This window comes from Empidonax traillii, unplaced genomic scaffold (assembly GCF_003031625.1).
Source record: "Empidonax traillii isolate 1590-97213 ecotype Southwest subspecies unplaced genomic scaffold, ASM303162v1 scaffold27:size3997909, whole genome shotgun sequence".
In the NCBI taxonomy this organism is placed as follows: domain Eukaryota; kingdom Metazoa; phylum Chordata; class Aves; order Passeriformes; family Tyrannidae; genus Empidonax; species Empidonax traillii.
The window spans coordinates 2483066-2500007 of NW_020955220.1; the positions used below are offsets into that span (position 1 = coordinate 2483066).

The following is a 16942-nucleotide window of genomic DNA, read 5'->3' on the forward strand; positions in this document are numbered from 1 at the left end:
AAGATGTTTTTTGAGAGTGTTCCATGGTCTGCATTACAAATGGCAAAATAAGAACTACTCCATGCTTCAGGGGGCAAACAAATAATTTTTTTTTTTTTAAACAAGAATCAATGTGCCAAGGAAGATATATAAAATAAAGCCAGGAGAGCAATAGAGTAACTAGTCACAGAATGCAAACATAATTATTATGGTAGTACCAACTAAGAACTTTTCCATTCAAGAGCAAAGTGACAAAACTGATAAAATCAAATATTTGTACAGTTGCTGATACTAATAATTTTTATGCCTTTTTTTTTTTAATGTATAAAGTATCACTGTAAATTGAGGTTGCCTGGGATATTTTAATTTCTTTACATTCAGAACTCTCACTTTAATCTTCTTCAAACAGTTCATGTTCTTACTTTGGAGATTTTGGATTTTGGAGATTTTTTTGCAAACCCAGGATAGTAAGAGTGTGGTTTAATAGTTTAATACTAATGATATACAGACAGCTTCCAGTTCACCTATTCAAAACTACAGGTGAAGGAGATTCCTTTTATTATTTATTGATTAAGTACTTCAGCATATTAAAGAGGAGGAATGATTTATTGGAGCTACTAATCATGCCCCTGTTTTAACATACAATTTGAGCTTATTTTATGAAAATTCTAGAAATCAACACCACTATCGTTGTGTGGGATATAAAAAAATACTAACAACAAAAAATACAGAACAGTTAGAATAATACCATTTCAAATATTTACATTTTTTACAGTTAGAAGCATTTTTCCAAAACAGCACAAATCTTGTAGAGATATACACGTCTGTACTAAGTTTGCTGTACTAAGTTAATGTATTTGCATGATGAGAGAAAGATCAGAATATGACTCACAGTAATCATACAAATACATAAAACTTATTTTTCCCAACATAAAGAGTACCATTTCAATGAGTTAACAAATGTGTTATTCCAATGAAGCACATAGCCAGTGTGTTAATTTTCATAATATAAGTCTTTACAGTTTATAAAGATATGTATGTTTGAAAGAGTTTGCTTCAGGCCCTTTTTTCAAGACACATCGACTCCAAATGCATTAGTGCCAGTCAAAGGAATGATTAACCATTCTGTAAAATTTTGCATTGTGCTCTCTGAAGTAAGAATACAATTGCTCTAAAACAGTGCTGTTAACAAGAGGATGGGGACGCCCTTTGGATTCATGTAAACATCTCTCCCTCCCATCACTTCTAATGCAGTAGAATCCCTTGGTTTGGTTAAAATAAAAATTAGAAGACATAATTCGGGAAGGAAGATTTAGAAATCTTTCAACTTTTTGTAATTCAGGAAGAGGGTCCTTGATTAAAGTATTGCCATCCACTATATGAATCTGATCCAAACTGAAATGCTTAAGCCACTTTTCCATATGAACATCATATAGACTTCTCTGAATAGCTTTGTATTTGGTATTAAGCACTCCATTCTTAATAACAATATCTTCAAAAAGCTGAACAGGCTTGTGGCTTTCTACTCTGTTGTAATATACTTGAGTATAGTCAGATATAACTCTCTCAGTGGGATCTCTTAGAATGAGCAGCAGTTTAATGGAGCTATTCATGTCATGAATTCTTCCTGGAGCCTGTGGTGATGTAAAATAGCCTGGTGTTTTCTCAATTGTTATTTGATTTCCATAAGAAAATGGCATCAGATTTCTATACCAGTCTATTCCTTTCACATAATTTTCATCCCAGTCAAAGAAGTGGACTTCTGTAGCTGCTACCACAATATTAGGATGAATATCCAACATTTCCAGCAAAGCCCTTGTCCCTCCTTTACGAACTCCTATGATGATTGTCTGAGGTATTTGTCGGCTCGTGCCAGGAGGTCTCACCTGTGCTGAATAGTGTTCACTTTTATTGCTGAATAATCCTACTTGTGACTTCAGTGTTTCCAACAGTGCCCCATTCTCAACAGGAGCACCCCGAGCATGAGTCAGCAGAAGATAAGCTGACACTAGTAGGAAGGCCATGTGGAGAGGAATAATTATTTCAAGATAACGTTATGCTTACAAATGAAAGAATAGGTAAGTCCCCTCTTGAGATGGTTGGCAGAACCCGTGGTAAGGACACATCAAGTTTCTGAAGCATCTACAAAATAAAATAAGACAAGTCAGTATTTCCAAACCCATCATCAGCTGAAAATTCAACTCACAATTCAATTCACAAATCTAATTTGTGATCCCAACCGAAAATTTATAGTGAAGTTATTTGCTTTCCCTGATTTTATTACAGAAGGGCAAGAAGAACCCCACATGTTTTTTCCCGTTACCCATGGGTGACCAATGATGGATACTAACCATTCAACAGCTTTGATTTCTTCTGATTTTAAATTCCTGACCATTAGTCGCTTGTTTTGATTTTCCTAATTGTCTTACATATATACACACACTTCTCTTTTTATAAATACCATACCCATTATGATATTAAAAATAATTCCAAAGTACAGTTGAATGTCAATGCCTTTCCTTAAATTGCCTGCTAGAATATTATATCCTAATCTAACTAACAGACCTGGATGGTTGAGCAACCATTTGGGTTCTAGTGAGATATGAATCATTTAAAAAAAGTTCTGTTTAGATACAGCAAACAAAACACAGGCAAAATTTTGAAACCTGAGCCCTTTAGAGCAGAAAACTGTGTGTCAAAGCAAGAATAAAGTGACTGAGTTGGATCAACCAGGGAAAAAAATAAATCAGACAGTGGATTCTTTTCAACTATCTAAGTGTTGTGATGCATAGTCATGTTGTGATGGAAAAATCTTGGCAAAAATTAGGTAATATTCTGCAGTTACTCCAAAACTCCATCCATATAAGAGACAATTGGATGCTTTCTGGGTACTTAAAAACATCTACAGGGAATCAAGTCTGTCTGAAGTTAACTTCTTTTACTTAATCCATGTAGCATATGATCATTTTAAGAATTGGTGAATGTTAATTATCTTCAAAATTTGTAAGAACTTTAGGAATGCAGGTATGTGCCCATGCAAATGTAAGCGAAAGAAAATGTCTCTGTAACTTGTTTTGCTGACATTTGAAATCTTTTGCATAACATGTGTGTATTATTTAAAACAGATTGCTTACAAATGTGCCATCACAACACAAATAAAAAATTCAGATCAATGCAACACTTGCACTGGAACCACCGTTCTTGGGTTGCCAGTTTCTATGTCTGAAAGTCTTAGAGCACAAATGCTCACTGAAAGGATTCTTGGGTTTCATTCCACTTCTGAGCAATTACAGGATTTTAAGACTTGTAGTGTAGAATACATTTATAACTTGTTTTGTTTATCAGTGTAGAGTGTGGAAACAAGCTATTTCATAATGTGAAGCAGCAGTCATTTAAAAAACAATAACGATTTTTGGAATCTATTTGAGTTATGGTTCATATTTTAAAGTAGTCTCAGAAATGCTACAACTTTAGCTCCTTCTTCAGTGTCACTGTCAGTTAGTCTTTTTCTGACTATACTGGTCACAGTACTTTGTCTCTTAGAAACAACCTTAGAAAACACAGCCAATTCCCATTTGTCATGGCCCTGAGAAACATTCAATATTTCTATTTAAAAATTGTTTACTTTGAGGCTTATTTTACAGACTTAAAGATTTTAAATTTTTTATAACAGGCCAGGCAATGCAGCAGATTCAATAAATCTATTTTCTAAATCTTATTAAAACCTACTCCAGCTTTTTGGGTATCTAGGGAATGACTCTTGTTAGCCTCAGTGAGTGCTAAACTCACAGATAGATAGCAAATATTAACCCTCAGATTGTCATTTAAAAAATAAACTATGACCTTTAGTAAGGAAATCTGTGGAGAGGATTCCCTGTTATGTCCAAGCAAGACCTAAAGGGCAACTGCTTCTTCAGAAAGAGCGCAGTTTCAACTAGGAGAAGTGTGTAAACATACAATTACTAAATATTGGAAAAGTCCAAGTACAGATTGGTTTTGTAAAGGCAGACTGCGGAAAATACTGTTCTCCTTTACCAACTGGAATGGAAGTTTCATTTTAAAGATCACAAGTTTTTTACTAAGAACTGCACATGGAAGTTCTATTTGAAGTTCTCAAGAGCAGACTACACAAGTATTTCTATAGCAATTACAGGAGGGAAGAACAGGTACGTTTATACCAAAACCATTTGTATTTACTATTCTTTTGGATGACAAATTCGGGAAGTAGCAAACATGCTATTTAGTGCTGCAAGGAAATAAAATACATTCTTCTATAATGGGAGCTGGGGTTGGTTTTGAAAAGCTCCATAGAATGTACACCATGAAATATGAGGCATCACACCCCGAATGACTCCTGAAATGCCACCCTTCAAACAAGTGACTCTGCTTTACTAATTCCAAGCCAAATTTTTGATGAATCACGAGGTTCCTGAACGGTTCAGTCTGAGTAATGGTAGAGCTATGCATAAGATGGTCTCTGAAGTAGCAACATATGGCAGCACAGCTGCTTTCCAGAACTGTGATGCCACTAGGCTGGGATTTTGGAGCGGGGGGCAAGGGAGCAGTTAATTTTTCTTGTAACCTGTTCTGAAATCCCAGTGTCAATTTACATTCCACACACTGTCGTTTTTAAATTAAAATTATTTCAGGAAGATTGAGGAAATGTTTTTGTAAACACCTTACCATTTTTTTCAGCTTACCTCATTTGTGCAAATACAGCACATTAAACATTACAAATGCATGTACACCTGTATATAATATTTTGAACTAAGGCAAGGCTAGCCTGAAAGTCTGCCAAGCAAGGAATGACTTGCAAATACCAAGGTGGAGACATACAGTTCATTATCTGATTTAAATTCCAGAACTGTTCTATCCTGAAACAATTTCATGAACTGATTCTTGATAAGTATTTTAGACAACTTTACTTAAACAGAAAGAGAGCTATTTTTAGAGTTTTTGAGAATCAGTATTCTTGAGACTATCTGTTAACTGAAGGTTAATAGTTTAAATTAAAAAAACAGAATGGAAGAGAAAAAAGCATGAATTTCTCTGAAATAAACTAAATCCAGATTAAAAAAATACCAGAAATCTTTGAAACTGGGGACTCTGCAGTAGAATAGACAGAGATATGTTCTTTTTAGGTCTGGTGACTGATAGATGAAAAAATGCTCACACTCAATTTTTTATTTTATTTAAAAAACCTCAAGACACTAATATTATTTTATCCCTAAATAACTGAGTATTTTCTGGCTTCATGCACCTGGGAATCAGGTGCAAATACTGAAACCCAAAGAGGCTGAGTGAGAAATTCCTATTTTTTATTTTTTATATTTTTATATTATATAAAATTTCCTATTTTATATTTTTTATTACTGAGGAAAGACTGGTCTTCCAAAATATTATCAGGTTCACACTTGATGTGCGCGAGAGTCTGTTTAATTTAGCATCTAAAATCAACATTTCTCTATATAACACACTTAGAAAGCAAGTAGCAGAAGAGATTCTGCATTTTCTATGGATCAAAGTATTAGTAGCATTTTTAAAAACAATTATGGTAGTTTACCCATTTGTAATTAATTAGTTGTTTTACAAATTTCTTAGAGTCATTGGTAGAACAAAACCTTACCCAGGTAATACTACCAGAAATAATCAAATTCAGAATGTGCTCTAAAACTGGTGCCTAAACAGATAAAAATTGCCTTTGGGAGCAATTCTATCAGAATAACATTCCAGCTTCAGCTTAAGATATTTGATTGATTTCGATGGAGTTCTAAGGTGTTAGATCCTGTGGTTAAGTTATAATTGCTACATAAATGTAAAGGTTTTAAAGATGATTTATCATATATAATTGGAATGTTATTTGAATAATTTTTGTGTTGCTTTTATGCCTGTATGCAATTAAATGCACATTTTTAGAAGATATGAACTGCTTTTTATAATGAAAACAATACATTTTACAGTGCTGCACTGCACACTCTTTGAATCTGAGAAGACATTTCTTAGGAAATTAACCCCATGACACATGTTCAGAACTATAGTGCCTTATTACATGCTTTTTCCCAATTATTTGGTGGTGTTGGTGTTGCTTAGTAACATAGGGATCATCAACAGATATGATACTTATTAAGCAGAAATGAAGTTCAGAAATAAATTCATGCTGCAGATAGGACTAATTAAGTAAATAATACCTTGGGCTTCTGTTTGTTTTACTTTTTTAAAACCTTAAACTAGACTGAAAAAGCTACTATACAGGCTGAAAAATCATTTTAATATTGCAGAAATGTTCTAAAGACCCTTAAATGATGCACTCTACTCTAAAAAATCTTCTAAGCAGCATATGATTTATCTTTCTTTGTGGTAAGTACAGCATCATAGGGTAAAGCTAACTGTATTATAATGACTAATTTAGAATACTATTAGTTCCTAATAATACTTCCCACTACCTGTAATGCTTTTCACTGGAGAATTTAGCAGCACTCTGTGTTAATGGTCTGTCTACACCTTATTAAGGCACCGTTGTCATCTCACAGGAAATTGCAACTGACCCACACGCAGCTCCAGTTCAGAGTGCAAATACTTTGGAAAGTCAGGGTTAATGTGCTCTGCTCAAGGTCATATAACAGATTTATAGTCCAGCCAAGAATAAAAACCCCAGGGCTTCCAATTCTCCTTCCAATTCCAACTTTGTGCCATTACACAGCACCCTCTCACACCTCTTGTGATACTTAGATTACACGCTGAACTTAAAAGCAAAGAGATTCCTCAATGTTTCACCATAACATTCAAGTATTTTGTGGAATACAGCAGTTTCTTACCATTTGCTCCCCTCAAAACATTGGAACCAAACTACAACAGGGGGAGGTGGTCAGAGCAAGTATAACAAAGCACCAAGTTTTGCCTTGATTTTAAAAAATATATTTGGATTGGAAAAAAATGTACTGCTTATCCTATTAATTCCTATTAAATATCAACTCATCCCAACATAGAGATCAATCACTGAGAAGAATACAATTCAAACATGTTAAGGTTTACTTGCACACAAATTTGTAACAACTCAATTATATCTCTATAATTAGGAACATCTCTAATGCTGACAACATAGAAAAGCTACAGCTCTAACTATTCACAACCAAAGGTTCTATAAGGTGAACTGATTCAGAAATCTTTTTGGAAGACAGTCACACTGTGACGGCAGTTAGACCAGTGTAAAATATCCACATACAGACTGGATTTATGTAATAGATAATTCTAAAGAACAGCAACATTAATAAAATTCTAAAAGTTTTCGAATATCTGAAATCGGGCTGGTGATTTTCCTTTGGTAAAACTAGAGCTAGTTACATAGCATAATAAATGCAAATCTGCACTCAGTATGGCTTAGACATTTTTAAAAAACAGGCAAATGAAATATCCAGGGTGTGTAGGACACATTGCTTAATACAATCCAGTATCAATTTATTCAAATCCAATAAAGCAATGACTAATTCTCTTAATTCTAGGCATTAAATATTAGAAGTAATACTATCATCGAAAGGCCTCTTCGTAATACCTTAATTCTAATTTACAGTATCATTTGTGAAATAATTGGAGATTTAAAAATACTTGGCACATGTCCAATGGTTGAACAAAAAAGTATCCTCTTTAATATTAAGTGGAAGGAAGCAGTTCAGCTATTTCTATCCACACAGCTCTGATATGCTTAGACAGAATCAAGGAGACAATGAAAGCACATTTCTGATATGAAAAATATTTAAAATTTTGAAAAGGCTTCCTATGTAGAAAAAATTGCGGGTAAGCCTTAATTTTATTACAAGCAGTGCCATTACTTCAGGTTTATGTTAGGGTGAGTTAAATCAGAAATAGGTGGGATTGAATAGCTTTAGAGCTGTGCCCTAGAAGTGCAGTCTGATTCAGGAGGATCCCAAATTAACTATTCCATGAAACTAAAGACTGTGTATGTAATGACAGTTATCCCAGCAAATGATAACCCTTTATCTTTAGATAGGGCATGAAACTTTTCTGCTGCATTTACTCTAGACTCCACTGCCTTTAAGTGTAATAACTAAATAACATTCCCAATATGTCATTAGTGGGCTTTATCAAAATCAGTTAGGAGAGTTAAGTCAGTTCCCACCAATGTACATGGCATGGACATGAAGAACTTCCCACCTGTAGTCATGAAAAATGTCTGCTACAAAGTGGAGAAAGCAAGAAAGGTTTAGAGGCAGTAAAATATGCCATTGGTGTTTTGTAACAGAGCTGCAAGCTGAGCTCCACTGGACCCTGGTCATACAAGGGGTAGAGGATGAAGCACAAAAAGGACCACAGATCCAAAGTCAAACCAATATTGCAGCAGCTCATACTGAGGATACAGAACCTTAAGAGTCTTGTATGCTTTAAGAATTTTGCTCACTTTAATTTTACTCAAATTATGGACATATTTTTAATAGGGACATGTACTGAGAATTCCTAAATGAAGCACTAATTAAAAACCCATGATCCCACAGACTGTCCAGAAGTGATGTCTTGCTATCATAACTCCAGCTAATGAAGGAGTTTAAAGGTGTTTCTTTAAGCATCAATACAAAAATACATTATCCCAAAGAAAGATGAAGACATTAGCATTATGAAGTCCTAATATCAGCAGTGAATTTATTTGCATGAACCTTTTCTAATGACACTGCAGTTTTATAACAACCTACACTTACCACCTTACAGAAATAAAAAAAGGAATAAAAAAGAAAATAGCTATTTGGTGAATAAAGATAGGAGCTGCAAAGTAACAGCAATTGGCTGAAGGCTTCTACCAGCTACACAGGCTACAATGGATAAAAAGGAAAGCTAAGAAAGGTTAGCATAAACTATAAACACATTAAATCGTTGGCAGGTGATAGTAGCAGATAGAAGTTTTGAAAAAAATTTATTTCCCTAAGGCTAGCATTACATTTCCTAATTCCCTTTTCTGATAACTCAAGATAGAAAATTGCCTGATGATAGTATGACTGCAAATATATAGCAGTCATATTACCTTATATATGGTAATATATACTGTATAAACACACAAATAAATTTCTGAGGTAAACAAACCTTCTCCATAAGTATGCAGCCTACATACTTATATTTTATGGTATCTTTCAAAAATATCGTATTCAAACCATCCGCATAGAAGTTACTGAATTACAATTTCATAAAGGTCTTTAATATGTTTAGTCCATAAAGTCAGGTACATTCTAGGCATATGTCTAAATAGACATAGAAAGAAATTCAGTTCCTATTAAGATGTAAAGCATAGATTATGGTCAGATAGCACAGATGAGAAGGCCAATTTTATTTGTCTAATCACTCTATTACACTGGCATATTTCAAATGGAATTGCACCACCATTTTGTTGACCTAAACTTACACCTCTAATTGTTAATTATACATCTGGATTAATATAAATTGAAGTAACAAAGATGCCATATCAGATCTTCAGCCAAATAAGCAGTAGCAGTAAAGGTGCAAGAAGTAATGATGTGTGGCTGGTAACCAGCTTTTTAAAATATTTCTACAGCACAGTAACAAGGTGAAACTTCAGCCTCTCTGCCTCTAGTATAATTCATTGAATACTATTAATTTTCCCACACTCGTTGTCACAAAGAACACCTTAATACTCACAGATGTTTAGGAATTAAAATTAGAATTTGATGTAGAGCATTTATGAGAGATATGTCTTTCAAAGGAAACGATTCCTCAGAGGGTCAGAGATGGCACAAGAAGCATTTGATAGGGATGAAGACAGGTTAACTCTCTGTGGTACAGAACAGCAAATTCCTACAGGAAATCCACGTCAAGTAAGTGACCCTAGAACCTGCTATGCTCTTGTAAAAAGCGCAGCTTCCTGGCATTAAAAAACCAGCCAACCAAAACCACAAAAAATCCTACCAACCCTCCCAAAACCAACCAACCAACCAACCAAAACAAAAACAACAAAACCCATAAAGCCCTGCTAATCTGAACTGGTGGGGATTCTAAAGCATAACAACTCTGAGGACTCCAAAAAGATTGTCTCACAGGAGAATTTTTCTGGGCAGAACTTGTCAATATTACACTTTAGGTTTTCAGCACTGCCGAAAGCTCCCACTTTCAGACAGTGGCAGCTGCACGGGGAGCTGCCTAAAACAGCCAGGAGTGACATGTGAGGAAATGGCCAGGGAGAGATGCAGCCAAAGTCCTGCGGGCAAGGAGGCTCCCTTGTCCCCACCTGGAATGCTGTCCAACAGCCAGGCACTTCAGACAAGTCTCATGAGCCAAGGTCAGTATCTTACCCTCTGCTTATATCTTTTTAAATAACTTTTCTGAGGCTCTGGCATTAGTCTCTGGGAAGTAGTTATATGATGTTGACTGATAAGAATTGCTGCATTGGGTCCTATATAATTGCTGCATTTCCCCATCATACAAGGCATGAAATAAACTGATCCTACCCTTGGTTATAAGTCCTGTTACCCAACAATCAGCTGATTGGAGACCTTCTAATGTCAAATTCAAACACTAAGAGAAGGAGCCAACTTCTTGGCTCAGGAATATACTGTAAAGCACAGGTGTAGGGTGAGCTGAGAATTCACCTGCAATAAAACAAAGCAGCTGGAAGGTCCATCAGAGCTGAAATGTCTTGGCCTTGTAAAGGATGACTGAACAAAATTTAAGAAAAAAATAACAGCTCAGGAGCAATTTTTTTTCAATGAGTGAATAGAGAGAACAGAGGATGTGAGGGAATATAAAGAAACTTAAATCATAAGTCATCTAGACAATTGACTTAACACTGAAAATTCAATTTTGACATTTTGAGTACTGTCATAGGCCCTGATAAGAGGAAGATCAAGATACAGATCAGAGAAAAGGTGTGAGTATGAATGTTTGATAAAATAATAGGATTTGCAAAACTAAGAAATGTACTCAATCCACGCAATCCACTCAGAGTTCAGATATGCTGAGAGACTTCAGGCATCAAAGAATCAAAAACTATACAAAGAAGGGCATCATCTTTCTCTGTCTTTCCTCAAAGTAAACAAACATGCACGACTTCAAGTCAGAGCCCACAGAAAGCAACTACTTAGCAATTCTTAACACTGATTAATAAAGATAGTAGTAAAAAGGCAAAACTCTGTCTTACACTGGTAAACAAATCCATGCTAACAAAGAAGGTAAATATACTGTAATATAGAAGAGACAAACATATTAGAAAAGAAACAAATTGATAAGGTTCTTCTTGAATAGAAACTCAATTAATGCCTTCAACACATCCACTGTCAAACCACGTGCATGTTCAACCCAGCAGATCGCTGTAGAGACACAGGAATGAAAGCAATTGAGAAAACATTTAAAAATGCCTTACAACTGGAGTACAAAACACAAAACAGCCCGGTGTGCAAAACTAATGTGTCTTTTGCACTCCTCCTCAGGCCAAGACAGAGAGTCAAAGATGACAGTTTGAAAATATGGAGTAAGTAAAAGGCAGATTATTTTCTGGCTATTACAGAAAAACAAAAATCAGATCTTTGCTCCTTACCAAAACTGTTCCCACTGCCAAAGTAGCATGTTAAAATGAAGTAAAAGAACATCCACCATTCCAAAGAGTCTGAGAACAGTTAGCTAATACCACACATGTCTTATACTTTTCTCCAGGACTTCTGAGTTTTAGTAGGGTCCTAACTGACTGTTCTTTGCACTACTTAGAAAACTTCTGTGCAGTCCCAATTTTTCAAACTTCGATATATAACCTGTACCTGTAGTCATGTCAGTACTCCAACCAAGGATATATGTATGAATGTCAATACTTCTTACACCTGAGTGGAAAACAAAGCAACTCCCTCTCCTCTTTGCTGCAGTCCAGCCAGTTATTATGACAGCTTCCCTATGCAAAAAGCAACCTCTGCATCTACAAGTTTAAAGTCTCCCCACAAAAACACATTCTGTTGTTAAACCACTGCATCAAACAGCATGGTTAATTCAAGCAGAACATGGTACCTGCCATAGAGCATCACTTCTACCCCATAGCTCAGTGCTATGTTGCACCCAAACAAGCTTTCCACACTTTTCCTTTAATGCTGCTTCAATTCAGATCAATTACAACTTCTCAGAAAGGTTCTTTGATGGCTGAGAGTGCCTACAGCAATTCTTTGGCACCTTTAAGCTCTGTCAATGTTCACCTAAGTCTTTAAGGTAAAGTCATATTTAGGAGCCATCACATACATTCAGGATCAAGACTTTAAGACTTCGAATATGTTGAATTTGTGACAAATGATGAGGATTTGTCACATTAGAAACTGACTAGAAAGAGCCACAATAGATGTGGTCAGAGACTAAATAAGAGCACAGTAAGATTACCTCCCAGGTTCAAATATTTTGTTTGCTGTCTATAAATAGAAGTAAATAATATTTATACTTATTATTTTTTGTTTTAAAATGTAGTATCTATTTGGAAAACATCTATTGCACCTAGATATCTTATAATGACCTTTTCACATTTTTCTCCTTAGATCTGACTGGTCTTACCAGTATTCAGGTATTTGATAAGGCTCTAGAAACTCCTATGGCAGAGGAGAAAGAGGCAAAGGTAAGGAAGGACTCTGATATATTCTCATAATTAACTGCATATTATTAGAGCAATAAAATGTTAGAACGTTCAAAGTCCTTCTCTTAAGAGGAGGTAGGCTGCACAGCGCAAGCATTTTAATTGATTCTAAATCCCCTGATTTCAGCTACTTAAACAGATGGAGTATGACAGTAGACTGGTCTTACAGCATCCCAACAATGGGTCATTTCCCCAAGGACCAATACTTTAAACATAGCATAGAGGAGAAAGGTACCTACACTACCTTGCATTCTCCCTCTCAGTCTTGTTCCTTCCCAAATAAAAGGGAAAAAAATCCCCCAAAGCTGAAAATGTTATTTCAGGTTCAGACTGGCAAAAGAAGTTTACTTTTTCTATAGGAGGAGATAATCAATTTTGTGATCTCTCATTGCCATTTTCTAGCCAAAATTAATTTTTTTCTTATTATATATCTTATTACCCACAACATTCCATGCTGTTCTAGTCCATTCTATTTTTTTTGCAGGGAATTTAAAAACGAAAAGTTGATGATCAGTCCTTGTTTCTTTTTCACCTGTTCTCCATCACCCAAAAAGCACTGTTATATAAAGCAGACATAGGTGTTTGTATGTGGTGGTTTTAAACATAAAATACACATTTTGTGCATCCTGATCCTTGTTTCTCTTGCCTCATAAACACACTTAGCAGTCCCTACGGATGGTGCAATTTAAAGAAAGTCATTATCTCACTGTAGATTTTACTTCTGATTACATTTTTTCCCTGTTTTCAATGCACTATGAGTTTTTCCAGCATGTTAACAGAAGTATTTTCTGCAGGTTTTCTGCAGTATCCTTCATCAGTGTCTTAGCATTTACTTTAAACCATTTGAAGAACAAATGTCAACATCTAAATACCAGTTAAATTTGCAAGTCCAGTGTGATTCATAGAAAAAATCAGAAAGCAAAGCACCAAACCAACACTTTTAAATCAGACTGCCTAAAAGCACATGAAATCAGAAAGATGATCTGCTGCTATTATTCACAGTGAACAGGAGTTTACTCCTTTAGTAAAAGGGAGATGGAGTTGGATAGCACTGAATGTAAGACTGGAGAATCTTAATTCCCTACATAAATGGTGACGTAAACTTTAAAGATGTTGAGCATCTGAGCCTTTTTTTTGTATTTTAGGATGGCTGAGATCTCCACTGAAGGTTGTTTGTTTTCAGGCACTGATACAACAATTTTCCAACTCAACAAGATGGAAGAAACGTATGCTAGCATGTTTAACAATTCTCCGGCAGACATTTGCATCATCCTCCTTCTTTGCTGCTGCTGATGTGTCCAGACCTCCTACCAAATGAGAACTTCAATATTTTAAAAAACCTCACAAATGCAAAGTGGTTTGGAAAGATTAACATGAAAGTTACTTAGGGAAAGAAGATCTCTGCTGGAACTTCCAAATTACTTATACAACCTATCCATCCTTCTGCTCTCAGCTTTTAATACCTTACTCTTTGGCCATTGGTAGCTACAGTGCTTTGCAAAGCATCGTCATAATCCTATATCCCCAGAGTCCAGCTTGTGAAAAATGTATACTTCTGTTTAAAGCAACATCATGTTTTATTTTGTGGCAATAAAAGATTTTTTTTGCATTCTGATTATGAGTGTTCGGTCCTCTTACTCCTTTACCTTAAATATGTGCTCACAAGAGAAAATAAATCTGGATTTTAAATTTAATTTGTTATTTCTGTTTATAGCGTACTAAAAAAGCTAGTGCAAGTAAGCAGTGTAAGCTACTGGTTACTGATGCCAGCTTTGTTTTAAAGCAATGGTAGTAGCTTTTCCTCTCAAAGGAAGAGAGTATTTCTTCTAGAAACTATAAATTGTATATATTATTTTACATTCTTAATGCTGAATTTTCATCTTAGATTTGTAGTTTGACGTTTCTTAGCTAAAATGTTTTCATAGTCATGTCTCCCTTCTTCTTTATGGCATCTGTCAATTTTAATATGCAAAAAGAACATTAATATTAAGAGCAGGTTAAATATCTTTAAAACCCTTTTTGTCCAGGGAGGAAAGTCTGACGTGGGTGTACTTGAAAAGTTATCACACCTATTGATACTATAAAAAGAATTATAATCAAAATAAAAAGTCACTTTGAGTTTATAGATAATAAACAGTTACGAGCAAATTTTTGAGATCAGAATAAAGATGATACCATCAAACAGTATTGAAGTGTCAGCGTGTGAGAAATAAGGAGTTCAAATATTGAATGTGAAAGAGTCTCAATTCCTATATTATGGAGCTTACCAAAATTATATAAGAAATTAGAGTATGTAAAAAAAAGAAAAAAAAAAAAACATAAAATGAAGCTATTTCCCCTGACATTTAAAAAATATAAACAATATAACTGTCATTCACAGTCTGAGAATGTTTCAGACACAAAATTTCACTCAAATATAAAAGTACTAGTAGAAATAAATCAAGTCCAACCTGTTTCATAAAACGTCATGGATCTGCTGTGAATGTATGAGTATGCAAGTATGCAAGAGAAACTGAATATGAGGTACTTAAAACTATAAAATGTAACAGATTTCCACTAAAAGCACCACAAAGTTAGTAGTTAAAGAGAGAAGGAGTGGAAAAAGCAATGGAAGTTATGAAAAGCAAAAAATTAAGCATCTGTAGGCAAAACCATGTTATTAATACTTTTAGTGACCAGAATTAGATTCAATACTTGTGCAAATACACACATATATAGCACACAGAGAAATAAAGAACAGACAGTAATAGAGAATAATGCAGTCTGATTTAAGATTAAATTAGTCGGGTTCATGAGCAATGCAGCTGATGCTGATAAATGTAGATTGTAACAGTTAATTGCAAAAGATAAATGTGTACATTGTAAACAAGTTCAGGATCAAATGTTCAGGTGAAGAAGAACTTGGAATTGTTACAACATATCAGACCTTAAAAAAAACTTAGATTCCACTATAGTACAGGTACAAAGAAAGGCAAAAGTGATAAGGATGGTCTTGTACTGGATTGAAGTGGAAATTGAAAGAATTGGAGATCAAGTTCCACATTTTTTTGTGGCTGGATCAAACATGCCTTGGACAGTGTTGTCATAACAAACTGAGATGGAGTTTGAATTTACTGTTGATTACAAGGTCTCCAAGTAGAGCATCCTCCTCATATGTGGAGTTAATGCTCAGCAGTTAATATGTTCTAAAATTTACACCTCAGCGTTTTCACAGTAATTGCCCCTTGAAGACAAGACTTGAGGGTGAAATCTTTCAGAAGCATTTATGCTGGTCCAATTTTAGTCCCACGGAAATCGTTCATAGAATTACTGACTTAGAAGCAAAGTTATGAAAGTTCTGAAACATTCCCATCTTTTCCTCACCTTGTGCACTTCAGAATTGTGTTTCTCACCTTGTAGTGATATTACAAACACCTCAAATGTCCAGATGATAGAAAAGTGAAGGAAACCATGAAATGGACTGAAATGCTGAGTTGCATTGCTACATCTCAGCAATGAAGGAAATGTTGAATTACTATGCACGTTTAGAAATACATCCAGGTGTTCTGGAGGGATTTTAAATCACAGAGATGACAAACTATCACACAAAATAAATCCTTATGTTGAAAGATAACAATTTTAAAGCTATGAACAATACTAAAAAAATAAGTCACTGATACAAATTTAGAGAAATTACATTGAAAAAAAATAAGGAAATGGAAGATAGCCATGATATGCTAAAATTAAATGAATGAAATAAAATTTTTTAGATCATACTCCCCTTCCCATAAAAACAAACACATATCTTATTTTGCTGAGCAAAGTTGTTACATAGCTTTTAAATTCCATAGACCATGAAAGCTAAATAGCACAGGATGAAAAACAGGTTTACACCGTTTACTTGACTTTCAGATGAAGTGCTGCATTATTAGTGTCTGGGTAAAAAGCAAAGATTCAATGAGGATTAAAAAAATAGCTCAGAAAACAAAGTGTAGGAGTGCACAGGAAATTCTCAGCATCAGTTAATTCAGGACCATGATGCACCATGCATCTCTTCAGAAAAAGATACAGGGTGAGAGTTTCAAAGAAGTCTAAGGAGCTTCAGTTACTGATTCATTTGAAATTTGAATTTCAAATTAGACATGAACACCTAGATCCCTCAGACTTCCTGGGAATCCCTACCCTTAGGATTCTTTGTGAAGCCCTCAAAAATCTCACTGAAAGCTTCAGTTTGATGCACAGCAGCGGACAAAGGCGAGCACACTATTAGTATGCAAAAGCAGCAAGAGAAAATGACAGTACAATTTTAATGTATTTTGGTAAACTAATAGTTCAGAATGACTAGGAACAGTGTGTTTCATTCTGGTCAAT

The 16942-nt window shown here is 34.9% G+C and overlaps 1 protein-coding gene across 3 annotated transcripts in view; it reads right to left on the reverse strand.

Annotated features, from left to right (window-relative positions):
• Positions 1-287: 287 nt before the first annotated feature.
• The window catches only part of LOC114071154 (heparan sulfate glucosamine 3-O-sulfotransferase 1-like), a 43311-nt gene continuing 26656 nt past the window's right edge, over positions 288-16942 (reverse strand). For all 3 annotated transcript variants that reach the window (XM_027908892.1, XM_027908883.1, XM_027908901.1), the window contains exon 2: positions 288-2121. In XM_027908892.1, the coding sequence (XP_027764693.1) occupies positions 1074-2003 (930 nt within the window). In that variant the 5' untranslated portion in view covers positions 2004-2121 and the 3' untranslated portion in view covers positions 288-1073. The remainder of the gene's footprint in view (positions 2122-16942) is intronic.